Genomic DNA, 24,174 nt, shown 5'->3' on the forward strand with positions numbered 1-24,174 from the left:
AGGTGAGGGAGCCGATGCTGGGAGCACCACCCCTCCTGCATATAAAGCGTCTGTTCCGCCCACTCTGATCTGGGTGATGCGGCAAGTACTATAAGTGCAATCTGGGTGCTGAGGCAAGTCCTCAGGGTGCAGCCTGATGGGTAGGGGAAGTTCTATGTGTGCAATCTGGGTGCTAGGGTAAGTTCTATGTGCGCAATCTGGGTGCTGTGTTTTCAGTTAATCGCACTAGTAGTTTTCTGGTTTTTTTTTTATTCTAATTTTGTTTATACCATAAAAATGTAATTTGTTAATCAGTGATGGATCAATGTTTACATTTTTAATTGTGCATTCTGATGGGCTAACCCTTCAGCACATAACATTAAAAAGTGTTACTAATATACTGATGTGATTGGGAGTTATGCTGTACTACCGTAAGTGTCTGGTACAATATATAGTGATGGGAGATATGGTGTACCACCGGCTGTGTCTGTCTTGCTATAATCAGAAATACACTGTATCACTCTCAGTGTCTGGATCACTATATAATAATAGGCGTTATACTGTTGTGGTATACCACTGTCAGGCTCAGTAATTATATATATATATATTGATGGGAGTTATATTGTACCACCATCATGCTCAGTATATATCGATGGGAGTACCCACCCTCAGTGTCAAAATCTGAGTAAATAAAGTTTGGGGAAACTTGTTTTACTATATTTTTTTTTTAACTCTCTGCAGTTCTAATATCATGGATTTCCTTGTTGTGTATCTATCTACTTTCCTTAAAATAGCCTTTGTATCGATATAGTGGGGGCACAAGTTTCTGTTCTTGCCCTGGGTGCTAAATGAGCTAGTTACCCCCTCTTTCAGCAGCTTCTTTTTAAGCTTTAAGCCTTTGCATAAAGGCAAAGATGGCACTGACAAGCTGGGGACAAAGAGAGAAACATAGAAAGTGACGGCAAATAAGAACCATTCCGTCCATCTAGTCTGCCCAACATGATGGCACTGATGAGCTGTTTAGGGTCAAAGCTAGCACTGTGGGAAGTGAGTGACATATTACATGGTGCATCAGCTCAGGAGTAGCTGTACTGGAGGAACCTGTTCCTTCTTAAAGCCGAGGGAACAGCCCCTCTAGTACGGGTGGGGCTGAGAGTGTAAGAAAGGCTTGACAGGTTGTGGTGGTAGGGGACTCTATAATTAAGAGAGTGTATAGGGTAATCTGCCGCTCTTATCGGCTCAACCGGACAGTTAGCTGTCTCCCGGGTGCTCGGGTCCGGCATGCTGCTGACAGAGTGGATGGATTATTGGGAGGGGCTGGGGACGACCCGGGTCAGTGGGGAATGGAAGGTCCTAAACAATGATTTCAGGGAATTAGGAAGTAAACTGAAGAAAAGGACCTCCAAGGTTGTATTTTCAGAAATATTACCTGTGCCGCACGCAACAGTAAAAAGGCAGCGGATTGCACCTAAACAGAAGAGGGTCTGCTGTGCTGGGGGACAGGATGGCTAGAAGGTTGGAGGGGATGTGGCTTTGTGGGGAAGTAAACCAAAGAAATAAAAAAAAGAAAAGGGCCTTTAAAGCATTTAAATCAGACAAATCGAGGCATCTTATAAAAGCCAATAATGCATGCAAAAAGGTGATTAGATGGGCTAAACTAGAAAATGAGAGAGGGATAGCCAAAGAGAGCAAAACAAACCCCAAAAAGTTCTTTAAGTACATGAATTCTAAAAAACAAAAAAAAGGAAAGTGTAGGTACACTAAAAACAGTTAGTTAACGAGGACCGGGAAAAAGCAGAAACTTTAAATAACTATTTTTCCTCAGTATATATTAAGGAGGAACCTATGGCAATGGATATGCAAATGACTACTGCAAAAAATGTGCACACAAATTGTGACTGGATGACTCAGGACAAGGTGCTGCAGCAACTAAAGAAAGTTAATGTCAACAAAGCTCCGGGGCCTGACGGTATTCACCCACGAGTACTTTAGGAGCTAAGTCTGGAAATAAGTAAACCTTGCATTCTATGAAGAAGTAAGTAGAAGTGTAGATCAGGGTGTTGCAGTGGATGTAATCTACTTGGCTTTTGCCAAGGCGTTCCACACAATAGGTTAGTATTCAAACTGACAGAAATTGGTCTAGATGCAAATTCTTGTTCTTGGGTTAAACACTGGCTTAGTGATAGAGTACAGAGAGTTGTCATAAATGGTAAATTTTCAAGCTGGACAAAAGTGGTAAGTGATGTTCCTCAGGGTTCTGTCCTGGGACCAATTTTATTCAACATATTTATAAATGACCTTGCAATAGGTTTTGAAAGTCATGTTTCCGTGTTTGAAGATGACACTAAACAAATGGCAGATAAAACTTTATGTAGATAAATGCAAAGTTATGCACTTTGTGGTAAGGAATGCACAAGCAACTTACACCGTAAATGGTAGTGAATTAGGGATAATAACAAAAGAGAAGGATTAGGGAATTGTTATAGACAACAAACTAGTAAATAATGTGCAATGTCAGTCAGCAGTTGCTAAGGCCAGTAAGGTACTGTCATGTATAAAAAGGGGCATCAATTCGCGGGATAGAAATATAATTTTGCCCCTTTATAAATCAATGGTAAGACCACACCTTGAATACGCTGTGCAATTTTGGGCACCTATTCTAAAGAAAGATAATAGGGCACTGGAAAAAGTGCAGAGGAGGGCTACAAAATTAATAAAAGAAATGGAACACTGTAGGTATGAAGAAAGTTTAATTAATTTAAATCTGTTTAGTTTAGAAAAACGGCGCCTCAGAGGTGATATAGCATTATATATATATATATTTGTGGGCCAATACAAACCATTGTGTTAAAATCTATTCATTAACAGGACTATGCATAGGACACGTGGTCACGCATTTAGACTGGAAGAAAGGAGATTTAGTCTAAAGCAAAGGAAAGGGTTTTTTACAGTAAGGACAATAACAATGGATGAATACTTGCAATAACATAATATTCAGGGATATAATTGTTAAATTAATGGGAAACAGCTTCTTGATCGAAGGAGAGATCTGAACCTCCATTCTGGGGTCAAGAAGGATTTTGTTTCCCTAGTTTGTGCAGAATTGGAAAGAGATTTTTGCCTTCTTTTGGATCAACAGCAAGAAATAAACAGATAAGGGAAAGGCTGAACTTGATGGACGCATGTCTTTTTTCAGCCTATCTAACTATGTAACTACGTGAATATTCACTAATAAAACGTTTTTTCCTACAGGGTAGTCTTATAATCGAGCAAATATGGTATTTTAGAACTATACTACTTATTTTAATAGTTATTTTTGATGGGCATATTGAACATATCAGAAAACAAAAGCTTTGGTGTAGTTGCGCTATTTATATTCTAACTCACCACAGTTTACTTTGTTCTACTTACTGAATTGATGATACCCCCCAAAGCCTTAAATCCACCTTCAACAGGAAACACATTTTCTTCTGTATCTGCTATTTTTACAAGCTGTAGGAAATAAATGAAAACATGTAGACAACATTGCAGTGATTTTCAAATAAGCATAACTGGTGCATGAGTGGAATATAAAATACTATGTATGTACTTAACATTGCACTGATTTTCAGGTAAGCATATGAATATATATATTTTATACGTTTGTTTAAATATGTTTAAATCTATCAATGTAGAATAAAGAAGCAGAGGCTCAGCACTTCCATGGCTTGAGAAAGACCTGCGTGTCAAACGCTACCTCTGTGGAATAAACTCACCTCACCATTGAAGTGCTGAGCCTCTGCTTCTTTATTCTAGATATTTGAGGGACTGGTGGTACCCTGGCTCGTGCACCATCTCATAATTGAGTGCTGTATTCTTACCTTTTGTTTTGGTGTAAATCTATCAATGGTGACACATGGTCTCTGCACAGGTTAAAATCAAGATAATGAGTCCTAAGATGACATGCAGGTAACAATACTTAGGCTGTGTGCTGTTGTGGTATCCTTATCAATGTCAATCTGATATACTAAATTACAGCACTGCATATTGTTGTAGTTCAACACATCCCTTACTATAAAAAAGAAAAAATGGTTCTGCACTGAATTCCCAGGAAGCTGGGTGCTAGCAGGAAAAAAGGGACAGCATAAACCCTCTTGAAGCACACAAAGAGAAGGAATCCCAGCACTCCAAGCAGCGTCCAATCTTTAGGATACTTTATTAAGAGAAAGCAAAAATAAAAGCAACGTTTCGGCCAAACAGCTTGACAAAAGCCCTGTTTGGCCAAAAAGTTGCTTTTTTTTGCTTTCTCTTAATAAAGTATCCTAAAGATTGGAAGCTATTTGGAGTGCTGGGATTCCTTTTCTATGTTTGTGCATATCCCTTACTATGACAGCTTTTGTGTGTTCTGGCCTAGTATAACTTGCAAACGAATTAATAAAGCTGGATGGGATCTACATTAATTAAACTATAAATCTGCAATATGGCTACATACATCAGGAATAACTGGCACCTGAGTGAGAAATAAATGGAAACCATGTGCTACCATAAAGATATATTAAGCGGGAGGTGAATTAGTGGAAGAGGCAAATAAAGTGAGGGAATGTAAACATAACACAACACCATGGATCATATAAGATTTGCTGTTTTTAAATGGGCTGAGTGGTTCTTATCTGCAGCCAAATTCAATGTCAATTTATACATCTCCTCTGGATTAAAAAAAAGATATTTCTTCCTGTTTGATACATAATATAAGCATTGTTGAATGGCTTAGAAAACCCAAATACCATTGAAAAAACATTTAAGCTCATACATACACACCTGATCATACTGGAAACCCTGGACCCCTACACAGTAAACTCTGGCCCCCATGATACGTGCTTTATCAGCCTAAACCAAAGACATGGATGTTAGTTTAATAGGTCACAATTCATGTCTCATTGCCACATTATATAAAATGTATGCAATACTCACCTCCTGTTTTGTCAGTTGTGGTATCTGATCCGCCAGTTTGCCATCTGTTAGAGCGATAACTACACTTGCAGTACTTTTTCCTCCTGCCTTCTTAATCTGCTCATTTGCCTAAAAAAAAGCCAACCGTTTTGAACTTTATTATTTAAAAACAACATAAATAAGGTGACATTATAATCAGAATTGTTTTTGTGGGTAGATCTTTTTCTGTTCAGGCCATGAGTGTAAGTTACCATTTTTTAATCAGTAGCTGAAACTGAATATGAAACATTAAATTCTTACCTGATAATTTCCTTTCCTTGTTACTTCCCATCTATCCAAATAGGGCAGGAAAGATTTAAACCCGCAGAACCTCCCCCTTACCCACAGTGAATACAAAAGACCAAATACGGTAAACAAAAAAGCCTTTGTTTAGGGAGGGCAACAAAAATTGCTAACAGGAAGTAACAAGGAAAGGAAATTCTCAGGTAAGAGCATAGAAGATATAAAAAAGACACTTAGGGAGGGGAAGACACAATGGACACCAAGACTCTTCTACCGAATCTGGCATCGTCCAGACCGGCGGATTGCAGACGGTAATGTTTGATAAAGGTATGAGCATTCTTCCATACTGCGGCTTTGCAAATCTGTTCAATAGGCACTCCAGAAGCCTCAGCCCAAGATGTCACAACTGCCCAAGTGGAATGAGCCTCTAGACCAGAGGGAGGTTCTTTACTGGCCGATTCATAGGCATGAGAAATAGCGGAAATCAGCCATCTAGCTATAGAGGATCTCAAAACTCCAAGACCTTTTCTAGTTCCGGAAAAGGAGACAAATAGATTTGAAAACCTTCTCCATGGAGCAGTCTTCTGTAGATAAGACTTCCAAACACCTGCAAACATCCAAGCAATGGAGACGGCGTTCCTTTTCATTACCAGGGTGAGGACAGAAGACCGGAAGGACAATATCCTGATGATAATGGAAAGGAGACATGACTTTTGGAAGAAAATCCGGAGGCGTACGAAGAACTACTCTATCGTCAAAAAAACAGAGGTAAGGTTTTAAAATGGATAGAGACTGAATCTCAGCTGTTCTTCTAGCTGACGTTAAAGCCACCAGTAGGACCACCTTCTGGGTGAGAATTTTGATCTGAATATCCTCTACAGGCTCGAAGGGTGGGGGGAGGACAAAATTCTAGTCCCAGGAGGACATCAGCGGCCTCTTGAATGGACGAATTCTAGCTGTGGCTAACTGTTCGGACGACAGGGAGCTGAGGGCTGCCACATGGACCTTCAGGGTGGCTGGAGACAGACCTTTATGGAAACTTGCCAGGAGGAAATCTAGGACGTCGCTGATAGAGAGACGACAGGACCCTGGAGTTGTCTGGTAGAACACCATAAGGAGAAGGACTTGCGGATCTTATCATACTGGAGATTGGTAACTCATTTCCGGCTCTTCATCAAGGTTTCAGCTACTTCTTTAGAGAGACCTGCCTGAATCAAAGTCTCCATTTCAGGAGCCATGCTGATAAACTGAAACAGGTGGGATTTGGGTGAAGGACAGGCTCCTGATGGAGCAGGTCTGGTTTGTTCTCCAACCTTAGTGGGCTCTCTATGGACAGACGGATCAACTCCAGGTACCAAATCCTTTAGGGCCAGTCGGGAGCTATTAGAATCACCCGAGATCTGTCCCTCTTGATTTTCCAGAGAACTCTGGCGGTGAGAGGAAGAGGGGGAAGATAACCCAAATCGAAGGCCAAAACCTGAGAAAAAGCATCCAGAGCTAAAGGATGGCCTGCTGCTGACAGGGAATAAAACAGAGGGAGTTTCTTGTTGGCTGTTGTAGCTGTGGATCTGCTGAGAACCTGCTGCCAGAAGCCAGTCGTCTAGGTACAGGGCTACCTTGAGTCCTTCTTTCCTTAGGAAAGCCACGACCCCTGATAGTAGTTTCGTGAAAATTCTCGGTGCTGAAACAGGACCGAAAGGAAGGGCTTGGAACTGGAAGTGACGAGTGCCTAATGTAGACGGGATGGCCACCCGAAGGAACCTCTGAGAATCTTGCCTGATGGGAACATGGAGATAGGCGTCTTGAAGATCGAGAGTAGCCAGGAAATCCTCTTCGGAAAGAAGCTCCACGGTGGATTTGATAGATTTCATCCTGAGTCACGAATCGATTTAGAAACTTGAGGTCTATGATAAGCCTGAAGTCTCCTGATGGTTTGGGAACCATGAAGATGTGGGAGTAGGAGTCTTTGGGCAGCAGGAACTGGGATCAGTACTTGTTTTTTGACAAAATCCTACACCAGATCCAGAAGCGCATTTCTCCTGGAAGGATCCGCAGGACGTGTAGACATCATAAAATGCTCTGCGGGAGTGCTGACAAGCTCTAGACCGTACCCTCTGGAAATGATCCCCAGGGTCCAAGCGTCTGAACAAACAAGAGCCCGTAGGTCTAAAAAAAAATTTCAGCCTGTACCCTACCGCACAACTTCTGGCGCCATGGTCCCTTTGTGGCTCCATCTTCATGTTTAGATGAGGAGGGTCTGCCTCTACCACGGAAGGGTTGAAATCTGGAAGGTCTGTCATGAAACCGAGCCTGGGATCTGAAATCTTGACTTTTGGAAGGCTTGAACAGATTTGGACGGAAACGTGGTAGGGGTTTACGTTTACGCAAGAAGTACTTATCCCCAGTAGCCTTTTCCAATAAAGTTTTCAGTTCCTTCCCAAACAGATCCCACACAAATGTTGCTTGGAAACTGAGTCTGCTGACCAGGCTTTGAGCCATAGAGCCTTTCTAGACACAACTGACAGGGCAGAGGCCCTAGCAGCCATGCGTACGGATTCCATAGCTGAGTCGCATAAAAAAAAATCAGCAGCGCTTTTAACATCTGAATATCCTCTTCTCCTGCACCACCTAGGATATCATCTTCAATTTGTTGATGCCATAAGCGCATAGCCCTACCTACTGAGGCTGCTGCAATGCCTGGTTTAAAGATAGCTGCTGAGGCTTCAAAAGATCTCTTAGCTACCCCTTCTGCCTTCCTGTCCATGGGATCCGAAAAATGAGAGAAATTTTCTAAAGGAATAGCAGATCTTCCGGTGGCTCTGGCCACCAGTCTGGAAACCCTTTTAGAGGTGGTTAGCCTTCTTTCCGGAGACTTCCACTGGTCAGTGATTATGGACTTTAAAGTTTCATGAACAGGAAAAACCTTAGGTTTCTTAAAAAAGAGCCCTGGTTTGCCTTTCGGCTGCTCTTCTTCCAGATCCAGAATGGCCCTTACTGCAGTAACCAGCTTGTTCACTTCTTCTGCTGGAAAGAAAAAGGATTCTTCCGATAGCTCCCCATCCTCCAGGGATTCAGGATCCTCCATATGCCATTCCTTTTCAGAGCCTGAAGAGTAAGGATCCTGACCTGAGGGCCATAACCCACGCAGATGGTCAGGGCCCACAGTTTTAGGCTGAGGTAAAGAATCTAAAACAGAGGATTTAATCTGCTGAAAGGTGGACTAGATTTCAGCCTTCATCCATTCCTTGCATTCTGAAATGGACTCCTCTCTGGCTTTGAGGCAGGATGAGCAAAATTTCCTAGAGGCGTCAGACATCATAGCCTTGCAATTTTTACAGGCAAAATGTTTCGTCATGGACGTAGCCTTCCTAGGAGCTGGTGATTCTTAAGGGAGGTCTTGCTTATCTAGCGACATCCTAATAATGAAGGATAGGAGACGGTTAAAAACAAAAGCAGACAAACTCCCTTAACGTGGGTTAAGAGGCAGAAAAACACCAGAACAAAACATCTCAGGATGGCAGGACACTTCATCAGAAGTAAACTGCAAGCTAAGAGCAGTACAAGCCAATAAATAGAAAAACCTTACCAAACCGTGTGGAAAAAAGGTCCAGAAACCGCCAAAAACCTTCTCTGACCTGAGAGCTGCTTACAGATCTGCCCCTTCCTGACCTCAGACGCCTCCTGGCAGGCTGAGATGGAACCAGAAGCAAGTCACAGCGAGGATCAGCTGAAATCGACAGCAGACTGAAGCAGAGCTTCAAGCTAGCCCGCCCAAGGGCTGCTAAAAGTAAGAAGGCTAGAGTCCCACCGGGAAGCCCTTACCCTGCTCTTGGAAACACGATCCTCCCGAGGACCAGACCGGAGGGGGTTAAACCAAAACGGGACTGCAGCACCAGACAGACTAGCTTGGTGTAGTGGTTTTCGCAACAGGACAGAGCCTCAGCACACACCACGGGGATAACCTATTTATCCAGTCCAGGGAGAGTGTACATTGAGGCTCTAACCTGTTTCTGAAGTCCATGGAAGAGGTCAGAATAATGCAGGGAATAGCCAGAAGCAGCGGAAAGCTGGGAGAAAAAGAAGAACGAGAAGAACAAAAAGCAGCAAAGTACAAAAAGAGAAGCAGCAGAGAAGAACAAGAAGAGGAGCTATAGAGAAGGAGATGGACAAGCTGAGACACCGAAGCAGCTATTGCAGAAGGTAAGTAGACATTGAGCTAGCGTCAAAATTTTAATTTCAGAATCCAAAAAGCCTTTTTTAAATTTTGTCTGAACAGAAAGGGCAGAAGATTACATTTGTTGAAAAAAAAGGGATTGAACCAAAAAACTAAATGAAAAATGTGTCTTATTAACTTCTTGTTCAAAAATAAAGTGATCATCTGCCGAAAAATACAATATTATACAACCCAGACATCTGTCATAGGAGGACAATGGAATGATATACACCGATCAGCCATTAACATCAGTACCACTGACAGGTGAAGTGAACAACACCGATAAGCTTGTTATCATGGCACATGCCAGTTAGGCAGCAAGTGAACATTTTGTCCTCAAAGCAAGAAAAATGGCCAAGCATAAGGATCTGAGAGACTTCGACAAGGGCCAAATTGTCATGGCTTAGACGACTGGGTCAGAGCATCTCCAAAACTGCAGCTATTGTGGGGTCTGCAGTGGTCAGTACATATTAAAAAAGGAAAAGCGGTGAACCGGCGAAAGGGTCATGGGCAGCCAAGGCTCATTGATACATGGAGGGGGGCGAAGGCTGGCCTGTATGGTCAAATCCAACAGACGAGCTACTGTAGCTCAAATTCCTGAAAAAGTTATTACCGGTTCTGATAGAAAGGTCAGAGCACACAGTGCATCTCAGTTTGTTGCGTATGGGGCTGTGTAGCCGCAGACCAGTCAGAGTACCAATGCTGACCCCTGTCCACTGCTGACAGGGCCTACAATGGGCATAAGAGCTGAACCACGGAGGAATGGAAGAAGGTGGTCTAGTCTAATGAATCACATGGATGGCCAGCCACCTGTGTGTCACTTAGCATGCATCCATGGAGGCCCCACCTCGCAACTTAGAGAACTAAAAGGATCTGCTGCTAACATACTGGTGCCAGATACCACAGTACACCTTCAGAGGTCTAGTGGAGTCCATGCCTCGACAGGGGTAAAAGGAGGAACCTATACAATATTAGGCAGGTCATAATGTTATGGCTGATTGGTGTAAAATGACATTTGAAGGGTGACAGTTTACTTAAATATACGCTAAAAATGTGTGTATTGGAATTGGGTAAACAAAAAGAATAAGCATTTAGAATTATATAGAAGTAAAAGGGCCAACCTTTGGTTTTGTTTGGGATAAATTAACATACATATTGACATTTCAAGGAGTCACAAATATGCTGGGCTTCCTGGCCCCTGGGATTTATACAGTCCCATGGTATAAAGCAGAAAAAATAAAATGAGATAAATATTACACCAGAATGTAAGGATTACACTGCAACTTACAAGCATAAAACCTTCATGCATATATGTTTCTCCTGCTGGTTTTACATCACGCAGATCCTGAAGCCCCTTATCGATTTTGGCTCTATTAAGCATAAAAAGAAACAAAATATTACACAAAATTACACTTTTTTAATACCTCACATTCTTAACTGTACTAATTCCCTTTAATTGAATCTCCCATTATAAAACTCATCTACAGAATATGTCCAGTTCTAGGAATGTAGTATGGCTTCTAGCTGGGTCATTAATATTCATGTAATATTCTTATATTTAATTTTTAGTCAACCTTAAAAAAACGGTATACTAATTCTATATATAAACACACACCACCTGAAACTCCTGTGTGAAATAAGGTGGTAAGAGATGTCTTGTATGCCAAACAGGGGGTAGGGAAAGGGACAGATGCAAATGGCAGGATTCTGCAGAACCCTCTATGCATTTGCAGTGGTGACCACATTAATATTTACCTATCATATGCATGCATTTTCAACATAAATAATCTACATATAATATACAGCTTACCACTGTGACATAAAACAGTTTTCCTGGAATATTATTTGTTCCACTTAACCCACAGATGTTTTTATATACAAAATGAAAAGCTAAATGCCTAAAAATAAATTTGTTGAAGCCGCATCAAAGTTGTCTGCCAATACCAGCCCAGTTTACCGTTTGGCAGCAAATCCATTATACTATGTATTCATTAAACCATTCTCATGCAGCAGATATTTTGGACACTAACATTTTAATATTATAGTAACAGTATTTTTTATAATCAAACTAAATATAAACTGATCACCAGGCAACTTTTGTTTTATATTAGCAAAATTGTTAAAACAGACAGCTGTTGTGTTGCTTACAAAACATAATTTACAAGAATAGATTTATGAATGCACTCCTCTCTCACTTCAGCAATGGTTTTTCTCTGTTGGCTTCTCCTTTTTTTTCTGTTGAGGCATCACTGAGAGCTATGCTGAGTGTTTCCATATCCAAGTATGTAATTATGGATTAAATGGCTCTGTTTCACAACATTGCATTTTGCATGGGTAGAATCAGTACTGGCTTGTGTATTATGAAGCAAATAGATATAAGACATCACTTTTGCATAAAAATCCCGTGCACATGCCTGGTGATAGATAATTCATTATTAGAAATTATTAGCAGCAGATGTCATTAGTGCCAGTATCAAAATGCCCACTTTCGTACTACAAAGGTTTTGAGGAAAGGAATATGTATATTCCGCTCACTGTGAAACTAAGACTTGGAAGTTTTCATTCAATGCATGGACTAAACCCTTAACATGTAATTCATGTATACTGGTTCTAAGAAAAAAACACGGCAAACAAGATAAATCATAACTGTCCAGCTACACTGCTAATAATGATTTTTATTATTTTGTTACAATAACAAGGCATATGCAATACACACATTTTTCATGTAACATTTTTTTCCCAAATAACTACTTTTTAGAAACCTTTTTTTCAACTTTGCGTTCAATGTTTCCATTAGCTGTACTGTAATAGTGGTCCACCCTTAAAAACATATTCTGTTTTGCTTTTAACCCCCTTGGGACGGAGGACATAATATTACTTACATCACGCATCCCTCCAGGATTTTATTGAATATTTTTTAAATTATTACAGTGATCATATAAGTTATACCCATACTATTGACTACTTTCTTTTTTACATTCAATGGTTATTGTTTTTACCCCAAGTAATTTTTTATGAATGTAATTATTTATTCGGGGTTATTAAGCAGGGAATTTTAGTGGTGGTGTTACTGAGCAGGCAATTTTAGTGTCAGGATTAAGATAATTTAGTATTGCATTTTAGTGTTACGGTTACTTAGGGAATTTTAGTGTAAGGTTTAGGGTTAATGAGTTTTTAGGCTAGGTTTTTTTTAGCCAGTAGGTTGTGTGGATGAGTAGAGAGTTGGAGTTTCATTACTGGGAACTTGTGATGTTTATTTTATTCTCATTTGTTAATAGCATTGTTTGAAGGACTTTTAGTAAATCAGAAAGTTTCGTTTACCTACTCATAGTATGTGGGTATGAAATTACTTGAATTTTACTTAGAGTTTATGTGCTTCGTTCCACTAAAATAAATGTTTGGTTAGGAAGTATGTAAGTTTAATATGTTAAGTACTGTGGGCTTTTTGGAGGAAGTGGGAGATTTTATTTTTTACAAACCTATGCATCGCTGAACTACCAAATGCAGATTGTGTGATTGTTTTTTGTACATGCCCATATTCAGTCCGAAAAAAATAGTAAAAGTGTAAATATTTGAATTTTTTTGTCTTTACCATTACATTCTGAAGATGCTGGTGTGAAACCAGCTGCATTAAATGTGACTGAATGCCCCTAGATAAATACCCTGGGATGTCTAGTTTTCAAAAGTATATATATATTTAAAACATGAAACCATCACAGACCCAGTATATCAATCATTAACCTTTGAGGTAAAATTGTAAATATTTGGAAATAAAATGCATATTATTTTTACCATGTGAAGACCATAAAAGATGCACGTATGCCCATATGCAAATATCCATGGTTGTCTAGTATTCCAAAAATATAGTTTTCTTGAGTTAAGTATAAATATAGGGCCAGCATACTGGCTCAAATGAGACATGCGCTCAGTAAATAGATTGGTAAAGTTTGAAAAAGTGGAAATTTTCATATTTCAATTTAGACCATTTAAGATCCCAAAACATGACATATCTATGTGGGACTTGGCTATATACAGTAAATGTGGACTGATATTAAGATTTATTTTTCTGTATTTGCATATTCTGTGGAAAAATATGAGTTTTTTTCCATTGTTGCCCACTTTTTAATATCAAATTCTAATACATATAAATGAAGAAGAAAGTCCTAATTCTCCTAAGAAAACAATATATGGTTTATGTGGGTACAACAAATGAGAGAGTGGGAAATTACAGGTAAAGACATAGCAAAAATGCCAAAAAACGTTGTGTCCTCAAGAGTAAAATACCCGCGTCCTTAAGGAAATAGTTATATTATGAAGCAAATAAATACAAGGTGGCAATGTTGTGCAAAAAGCAGCAATTGATGAGATAATGAATATCTTCAACCTGCCTGGAAAAAAATAATTACCAGCATTCAGGAAAAACAGGCTGTATGAGGACAAATTGAGGCAGTCTGTATGTCCAGCATGTGAAATCCAACACACAAGGGGGCAATTCCTAGTCACCATGGAGACCTGGAGCATGTGTTCTACAAGGCTTGACAGAAGACTCCTGCATTCGGATTCATATGAACTTGTTTTTTTCACAAAATGTTTCAATTTTGTGTTTTCGTACGGATCTCCACTAATTAACATGGTTACATAGTTATATAGGAAAAAAAGACATGCGACCATCAAGTTCAGCCTGACCCGATGGAGTGTAACACCGTTCATAAGGCCCCTCCCAAAATTCAGGCGCCCCAAATCTGTGTTCCACAGTCTTTAGAGTCTCTTGTACTTGGGGAAATGTGGCACTCGTTACCAGGACCCATAGTCTGTAGGAAGGAGGCACTCAGTCCCCTCCAGGAGCCCATGGCACGGAGGCTTCCGTGACAAATTTCATCTGCCATTTGTGTGCCCAGTCCCCCAGTCTATGTAAATCCCTCTGCAGCAAAGTAATATCCTGCTCACATTGTATTACTTTACAGAGTTTAGTGTCATCTGCAAACATGGAAACATGACTTTTAACGCCTATTGGAAGAACAATTATAAATATGTTGAATAAAATTGGTCCCAGAACAGGACCCTGTGGGACACCACTTACCACTTTTGTCCAGCTTGAAAATGTACCATTTATTACAACTCTCTGTACTCTATCACTAAGCCAATGTTCTACCCAAGAACAACAACATGACCTATGTTTCATAAAACCATGCTGATTTTTGCTAATAACACTGTTCTTCCCAATAAAGTCCTGAATATTATCCCTTAATAGCCTTTCAAATACTTTCCCAGCCACAGAAGTGAAGCTCACATGTCTAATTTCCAGGCAAAGAGTTTGAACCCTTTTTGAATATAGGAACCACATCTGCCTTCCTCCAATCCTCTGGTACAATTCCTGAAAGAAAAGAATCCCGGAGGATTAGAAAGAGAGGTTCACTTATTTCCTGACTTAGCTCCTTAAGTACTCGTGGGTGAATACTGTCATGCCCCAGAGCTTTGTTGACATTAACTTTCTTTAGTTGCTGCATCACCTGGACCCGAGTCATCCAATCACAATTTGTTTGCAGTAGTCATTTGCCTATCCATTGCCATAGGTTCCTCCTTAATATATACCGAGGAAAAATAGTTATTTAAAGTTTCTGCTTTTTGCTGGCCCTCGTTACCTAACAAACCCATCTCTGTTTTTAGTGTACCTACACTTTCGTTTTTTTCTAGAATTTCTGTACTTAACCCCTTCCGTATCGGTGACGTACCTGGTACTTCCTGGTTGGGTGTCACCCACAGACCTGGATGTACCAGGTACGTCATCGATGATGCGCGATCCAGCATTGCTATAGACACTGGGATCGCGAGGGGCCGCTGCTACTGACCGCTGGGTGTCCCCAGCGATCTGTAGCAGCCACCCCCCCCCTCAATTTGCTTTGAAGCAAATCACGAGCACAGAATTAAAATATTTAAATAAAACTGCGGTCTTCAAGGAAAGACGCAGTACGAGGATGCCGGCCCTGAAGGGGTTAAACAATTTTGGGGGGGCTGGTTTTTCTCTCTTTAGCTATCACTCTCATTTTCTAGTTGAGCCCACATAATCAACTTTTTGCATGCATTATTGGCGTCCTCATGTCTTATATAGGGTGCCTCTGCTTTAAAAGCCCTTTTCTTATTTTTAATTTCTTGGTTTACTTCCCCACTAAGCCACATTGGTTTCAATCTGTTTCTTTTATATTTATTACCCAATGGTACATGTAAAACTGCCCTTGTATTATTGAAATTGGCCTTTTTAATGATATGCTTTCCTTTTCCCCATGCGCAAATTTCTTTTTGAGTTTATTTCAAAAGATACCATATTTTGGTCCCTATTACCCAAGTGCTCCCCTACTTGAATGTTTGACAATTGTTTTAGAAAAAAAAAAAAACACCTAATTTTTTTTAAAATTTTCCCTCCGAATCATCACAAAATTAGGTAAAGTGATTTAAAAACCCCTCCAAGTTTATCAATTCGGATGTCCCGATTTCAGAAATACCTAATTTATATAGATTTTCCATACTTTCCCAGCACTTATAGGGAACATACTGTAAGGTGTAAATTTTTTGTAGAATTTTTATGCTTATGGCTTAACAGGTTTGGGGGTTGTGAACGGGGGCAGGAGGGTTATAGTCGGTAGATGGTATGCTAAGGCAATGGGGTGTAAGTTTTTTTTTATTTTTTTTATTATTATCTTTATAATATTTTATTTTTTTGTATTTTTTTATATTTTTTTTAACAAAAAAAATGATTAGAGGTCCTCTTGAACGTGTTATTAATGCCAGTGATCTCAAAATGGCTTAGCTCACTTTATTATTAATTGTATTATTTAAATTTTTTTTTTTTTTTATAAATGGCTAGCTGTTTTTTTTTCTCTGTTTATTTATTTCCCCCACACCGATCACATTGTGATCTCTATGCAATGTTGCTAACTCCCATAACCACACACAGAAATCAACAAGTATAGGAAAAAATAAATGAATTAATAACAGGGAATAAAAAAAATTATTCGAAAATGGAAGACATACAGGACCACTGATAATCTCCCTCGATCTGGGGCTCCACGCAAGATCTCACCCCGTGGTGTCAAAATGATCACAAGAACGGTGAGCAAAAATCCCAGAATCCAGGACCTAGTAAATGACCTGCAGAGAGCTGGGACCAAAGTAACAAAGGCTACCATCAGTAACACACTATACCTCCAGGGACTCAAATCATGTAGTGCCAGACGTGTCCCCCTGCTTAAGCCAGTACATGTCCGGGCCCGTCTGAAGTTTGGGCGAATGTCATATGGTCAGATGAAACCAAGGTAGAACTTTTTGGTAGAAACTCAACTCGTCGTGTTTGGAGGAGAAAGAATGCCGAGTTGCATCCAAAGAACACCATACCTACGGTGAAGCATGGGGGTGGAAACATCATGCTTTGGGGCTGTTTCTCTGCAAAGGGACCAGGAAAGGAAAGAATGAATGGGGCCATGTATCTTGAGATTTTGAGTGAAAACCTCCTTCCATCAGCAAGGGCATTGAAGATGAAACATGGCTGGGTCTTTCAGCACGACAATGATCCCAAACACACCGCCCGGGCAACAAAGGAGTGGCTTCGTAAGAAGCATTTCAAGGTCCTGGAGTGGCCTAGCCAGTCTCCAGATCTCAACCCCATAGAAAACCTTTGGAGGGAGTTGAAAGTCCGTGTTGCCCAGCGACAGCACCAAAACATCACTGCTCTAGAGGAGATCTGCATGGAGGAATGGTCCAAAATACCAGCAACAGTGTGTGAAAACCTTGTGAAGACTTACAGAAAACGTTTGACCTCTGTTATATACCCTTTATTGGCAATGACAAAGTATTGATATGAACTTTTGTTATTGACCAAATACTTATCTTCCACCATAATTTGCAAAAAAATTCTTTAAAAATCAGACAATGTGATTTATGGACTTTGTTGTCTTATTCTGTCTCTCATAGTTGAAGTGTACCTATGATGAAAATTACAGGCCTCTCTCATCTTTGTAAGTGGGAGAACTTGCACAATTGGTGGCTGACTAAATAAATTTTTGCCCCACTGTAATATATATATATATATATATATATATATATATATATATATATATATATACATACATACACACATTTTTATTTGCACTTTTTTTGTGACAGTTGGGAATTACCATTTTTTTTATTTTTTTTTTACTATTTGAATCACTGGTTTGCCGTTTAACCCACCGATCGCCATGATTCACGGTGAATCACAGCGATCGGGAGGTTGTGAAGCCCCCTCTGGGGCATTGCAGGCTTGCCTCAATCAAGAGGCATCCTGGAATGCCCCTCGCCAGATTTGCATCCGGCACGGGGGCGTGTTTAACAGACCGGTGATTTGCATGATTTGCCTGGATAGCCTTCCAGGAAAACCGTGATGCCGCCACAACGGCAAACGGCAAGTAACTCTACCACGTACATGTACAGGCATTGTCACCAGTGGCATCTCCAGCTTTCATATTTGGGGGGGGGGCAATTATAAAACGCATACACACACACATATTATATATATATATATATATATATATATGCATTAGACATACATAATATGTACTTATCTCTTTGAAGGAAAGACCTTGATTGAAATATGATTTCAAAATAACAGCTGAACTGGTCGTAATTTCTCATTCTTTAATATTATACCCTGCTGCCGATTATATATATATATATATATATATATATATATATATATATATATATATATATATATATATATATAAATATTAGACCCTGTTGCCAATATTTTTTATAGTGAAAATATTGGACCCTACCCAAGCATTTTCTTGGGCCCCGCATTCACTCCCTCTGCTACCACACCAAAAAAAAAATATTTGCCACACTGACTGCAGATCAGAGGAAGACTGCGAAAGTCGGTCTAGTCTTCCCTCCTTCTGACTGCACCTTGACATTGAGAAGTCAATGTCCCTTATTCACTAAACCATACCTATCTTTTACTTACTCCCTATAGATATAGATAACCCCCACTAAATGAAAGGCATAGATCACAGGTTGCACACTCCAAAGCCAGCCCTGGCATCCACACTGCCCACATAGAACCTGACCAGCACCCACATTACACATACATAGGACGTTCCATCTTTGTCCCCAAACAGCCCAGAATGAGTCAACATTGCCCCAAACGCCATCTTTGTCCCATAAACACACTACCTGTGCCATCTTTGTCCCATAAACACCCTGCCTGTACCATCTTGGTCCCCAATGCTTAAACACCTTGCTTATACCATCTTTGCCTTTTTGACAAATCATTTATACACCTATGATACACATATCCATTAATGCATTCTCACAAATTCATTACTTCTCTCACTCATTCACACAATTCATCCACACATTAATTCATTTATTCTCTCTCATTCTGACTCTTTATTTCAATATTCTTGCTCCCTATCCCTATCCCTATCTACCCCTTCTCCCCTATCTACCCCCCCCTTTGAAGTTCACTTATCTTGTAGAAGTCCTGCGGGGTGCTCTGCCCGGTGCGCGCTGCATCACTGCTGAGCGCCAGAATATGACATCATATTCCGGCACTGAGCATGAAATGCCGGCACCGCGACCCAGCCAGAAGCCTCGCAGAGGAGAGTGAGAGGCGCCAAACGGTTGCAGAAAACATATTCCTGAGCAAGCGCTCGGCGCCTCTCTCTCTCCTCCGGGAGCGCAAAAAAAAAAATGGCGTTTCAATTGGGGGGCACACGGGGGGGCCCCCTCTGGCCCCCACCTGCCGACGCCACTGATTGTCACTAACACATTGCATTGTGACCCCGTACATGTACGTGGATTGTCGTTAAGGGGTTAGTGATAAATGCAACCAAATAAAAAACCTTTTCACCACTTTGTACTCCTCCAAGGGAACTCCTGTTTTCTTTTTTAACTCCTATTTAAAATAGCCTACTTCAAAAGAGATCTCTATGCAGAAGCAACTCCAAGTGAATGTCATTTCGTTTGATACCAAGGGGTAACTTTGTTTTTCTGTACGATGAGCCCATTGATGATTTATTTGTTTTCACAGTACAAAAGTTTTGAGGGGAAAAAATTGTTATATAATTCTAGGAGCATTCTTTGAGATCCAAGATATATCTATTTCATTTTTGTTATATTATTTTCATTGCATTGCCTATTGCTTATATTATTTGCAACAGGGTGTGTTTTTTTCTCTATATAATGTTAATTGCTGTTGACAATTTGTTTCACATATATTTTGCCTGTTGACTACCAATAAAGCTGACGAACTGGAGTTAATAATGTCTGAAGAAAATTATGACATAGTGGGTGACATAACAGAGACATGGTTGGATGATAGCTATGACTGGGCGGTTAACATACAGGGTTCTAGTCTATTCAGGAAGGTTCGAAAAAACAAAAAGGGGGAGGAGTTTGCCTTTATGTAAAGTCCAGCCTAAAGGCCACACTGCGGGAGGATATATGTGAGGGAAATGATAATGTGAAGTCATTATGGGTATAAATATATGGAAAAAAAAATAATAAAATACTGATCGGGGTTTGCTATAAGCCACCAAATATAATGGAAGCAGCAGAAGATCAATTATTAAGGCAAATAAACAAGGCAGCAAATCACAATGAGGTGGTTATTATGGGGGAGTTTAACTACCCCGACATAAACTGGGAAACCGAGACCTGTGAATCTCATAAAGGAAACAGGTTTCTGACTATAACTAAAGTTAATTATCTGTCCCAAATGGTACAGGACCCGACCAGAGGGGGCGCCCTACTGGACTTAATATTAACCAACAGACCTGACAGAGTAACTAATGTGCAGGTCAGGGGGCACCTAGGAAATAGTGACCACAATATAATACATTATAACTTGTCCTTCAATAAGGGAACTCTTAGAGGAGTCACAAGAACTATGAACTTTAGGAAGGCAAAGTTTGATCAACTAAGAGAAGCCCTTAACCCCTTCACGACCTTTGCCGGTTCAGGACCGTCATGACAAGAAGGTCACTAAATGACCTTTGACGGTCCTGAACCGTCAAAAAATTAAATAAGCTTAGAAACGATCACTTTCTTCGCTTAAACGGCGTTACTGTAATGCCTCGATGTCGAGGCATTCAGTAACGCCGAGATCGGCATCGGGGGCCATGTCTTAAATGGTGTCGCTGGAATGCCTCGATCAGGAGGCATCCAGCGACACCAAACACTTACCTTTGGATGGGCTGTGACCGCTCCGGAGAGCGGTCACAGCCGCAGCTGCCGGTGATCTTCGCCATCAGCAAGATGGCGGCGGCCCGGGAAAAAAAACAGTAAAGAAGAAAGAGTTCGCTAGACGGTCTCCACTTGCAGGTTGAATACAGGTACTGCATTCAAACAAGCAAGTCAATGGAACCCAGCTTTCTAATCACTATGTGATTAGCAAAATATAAAAAAAAAAATTAAAAAAAAAATGTGCTAACATTTTAAAATAATTATGCAGTGATGTCACTTGATGAACCATCCAGTACCAGCAAAATGTGTAAAAAAATATAAAAAAAGTATTACAAAAATAAAATAAAATAAAAAAATAAAGTTTATTATTTTGAGCAAGTGCTAAAATTTCTCAAAAATCTCAACAAAGAGTTAAAATAAAAGCACTTCAAATACCCAAGGGGTGTCTAATATATAAAAAAAATGGCTGATGGGGTAAATTGGAGTGGCCGAGCTCAAAGATAGGGTATAGGTACAGACTGACCAAAATGGAGAAAAAAAGCGCACTTCCCAGATGTGGCATTTTAAATCTCAAACAACCCGACAAACCCATGCATGTCGGGTATCACTGCACTCAGGAGATGTTCCTGAACACACATTGGGGTGTTGTTTGACAGTGACATATACCAGAACCTGTATATCTATAACTAAAGTACAATTTGTGTGGAAAAAAAAAAAAAATAATTACTATTACAAAGTTTGACAAAGTTTAGTTCTATAATTGGTGCATGGAAAGGGTTAAAATAACCGCATTTGGAATACCCTGGGGTGTCTAGTTTTCAAAAATATATGGTTTAAATGGGTTAAATTGAGTTAACCGGCTTCAAAGATATTCCAAAGAGGAGATGGAGGCAGACTGACCAGATTTGTTAAAAAAGATTTGGAAATCATAAAACGCTGCTTGTACTTATTGCCCTATAACTTACAAAAAACAGCAAAAAAACATAAAAACATTGGGTATTTCTAAACTCAGGACAAGTAGTAGAATCTATTTAGCTAGTTTTTTTACTTGCTTTTCTAAGTGAGTAAAAGATTTTTCAAATAAAAGTCATAAAATTAGTTTTTTTTCAATTTTTCACCATGTTTTTTTTATTTTCTTTTATAGTAAATAAGATGATATGATCAAAATAATGGTATCTGAAGAAAGCCCATCTTGTCCTGAAAAAAACAATATATAACTTATGTGGGTACACTAAATGGGTGAGGAGAAAATTACAGCTGAACAGAAGCACCACAAAAGTGTCAAAACAGCCTCGGTCCCACAGGGTACAAAACGAAAAATGAGCCCGGTCCTTAAGGGGTTAACACTGTAAATTGGGAAAATGTCCTCATAAACAAGAGTACAGACACTAAATGGGAGATTTTTTAAAATATCTTAAATTCTAACTGTGAAAGGTACATAACGTATGGGAATACAAGAGTCAGGAACAAGAGAAAACCAATGTGGATAAATAAAAATGTAACAGGGGCAATAAATGGCAAAAAAAAAAGGAATTTAAGCTACTAAAACAGGAAGGCAGTGAGGAAGCACTAAAAAGCTATCGGCAAAAAAATAAAATATGTAAAAATCAGATAAAAGCAGCAAAAGTGGAGACAGAAAGACTCATTGCCAAAGAGAGTAAAACAAACCCCAACATGTTCTTTAACTATATAAATAGTAAAAAGGTTAAAAATTAAAGCGTTGGCCCCTTAAAAAGTAATGAGGGAGAAGTAAGACAGGGATCAGGAAAAAGCTAATATATTAAATATATTCTTCTCTGCTGTATTCACAGAGGAAAATGAAATGCCAGGTAATATACAGCAGGATGAGATAAACGCCCCAGTACATGTCACCTGTCTAACCAAGGAAGAAGTGCAGTGCCGCCTAAAAAAAATCAAAATAGACAAATCACCAGGTCCAGATGGCATTCACCCCCGCGTTCTAAGGGAGTTAAGTAATGTAATAGATAGACCCCTATTTCTAATATTCAAGGACTCTATAGTGACAGGGTCTGTTCCCCAGGACTGGCGCAAGCAAATGTTGTGCCAATATTCAAAAAGGGGACAAAAAGTGACCCGGGGAGGCCTGTTAGTTTAACCTCTGTTGTATGTAAACTGTTTGAGGGTTTCCTAAGAGATGCTATTTTGGAGTATCTCAATGAAAATAAGTGTATGACTCCATATCAGCATGGGTTTACAAGGGATCAGTCCTGTCAAACTAACCTGATCAGCTTTTATGAGGAGGTGAGCTCAAGACTGGATCGGGGTGAATCGCTGGATGTCTTATTTCTTGATTTTTCAAAAGCATTTGATACGGTGCCACATAAAAGGCTGGTACATAAAATGAGAATGCTTGGGCTGGGGGAGAATGTGTGTATGTGGGTAAGTAACTGGCTCAGTGATAGGAAACAGAGGGTGGTTATTAATGGTACATACTCTGAGTGGGTGACTGTTACTAGTGGGGTACCACAGGGGTCAGTTTTGGGTCCTATTCTTTTTAATATATTTATTAATGACCTTGTAGAGGTATTGTATAGTAAAGTATGAATCTTTGCAGGCGATACTAAGCTCTGTAACGTGGTTAACACAATAGAGGACAGTGCACGGTTACAAATGGATCTGGATAGGTTGGAGGCTTGGGCTGGGATGTGGCAGATGAGGTTCAACACAGATAAATGTAAGGTTATGCACATGAGGAAGAAAAATCCAGGCTGGGAATATGTATTAAATGGGAAAACACTGGGGACGACTGACATGGAAAAGGACTTAGGAGTTTTAGTTAACAGTAAATTTACCTGTAGCGACCAGTGTCAGACAGCTGCTGCTAAGGCAAATAAAATCATGGGGTGCATCAAAAGGGGCATAGATGCCCACGACAAGGAAATAATTCTACCACTGTACAAGTCACTAGTCAGACCACACATGGAATACTGTGTACAGTACTGGGCACCAGTGTACAAGAAAGATATAGTGGAGCTGGAGAGGGTTCAAAGACGGGCAACCAGAGTTATAAGTGGAATGGGAGGACTACAGTACCCAGAAAGATTATCAGAATTAGGGTTATTTAGTTTAGAAAAAAGACGGCTTTTTTTTTTAAGGGGGGGGACTTAATAACTATGTATAAATATATAAGGGGACAGTAGAGAGATCACTCCCAAGACCTATTTATACCCAGTGCGCGCTGTATCTATAACAACGGGACATCCTCTACGGCTAGAGGAAAGAAGGTTTCTACACCAGCACACACGGGGGTTCTTTACAGTAAGAGCGGTGAGACTATGGAACTCTCTGCCGGAGGAAGTGGTAATGGTAAACTCAATAAAAGAGTTCAAAAGGAGTCTGGATGTGTTTCTTGAAAGCAATAATATTACAAGTTATGGATATTAGATTAATAGGGACAGAACGTTGATCCAGGGATTTATTCTGAGTCGGGAAGGAATTTTCCCCCTGGTATGGGGCAATTGGCATCTGCTTCAACACAGTAGGGACACAATAGGTATATAGGTTGAACTTGATGGACTTTGGTCTTTTTTCAA

At 40.0% G+C, this 24,174-nt stretch overlaps 1 protein-coding gene across 1 annotated transcript in view; it reads right to left on the bottom strand.

Moving 5' to 3' along the window:
- LOC149286945 (anthrax toxin receptor 2-like) overlaps positions 1-24,174 on the bottom strand; it is a 152,166-nt gene that overhangs the window by 61,408 nt on the left and 66,584 nt on the right. Inside the window, exons 4-7 of the mRNA XM_089493570.1 lie at positions 10,692-10,773; positions 4,930-5,037; positions 4,777-4,845; positions 3,391-3,471 (exon numbers count right to left, since the gene is read on the bottom strand). Of these exons, the coding sequence (XP_089349696.1) occupies positions 3,391-3,471; positions 4,777-4,845; positions 4,930-5,037; positions 10,692-10,773 (340 nt within the window). The remainder of the gene's footprint in view (positions 1-3,390; positions 3,472-4,776; positions 4,846-4,929; positions 5,038-10,691; positions 10,774-24,174) is intronic.

Source organism: Sceloporus occidentalis, unplaced genomic scaffold (genome assembly GCF_023333645.1).
Source record: "Sceloporus occidentalis isolate IW3139 unplaced genomic scaffold, rSceOcc1.0.p SCAF_65, whole genome shotgun sequence".
NCBI lineage: Eukaryota > Metazoa > Chordata > Lepidosauria > Squamata > Phrynosomatidae > Sceloporus > Sceloporus occidentalis.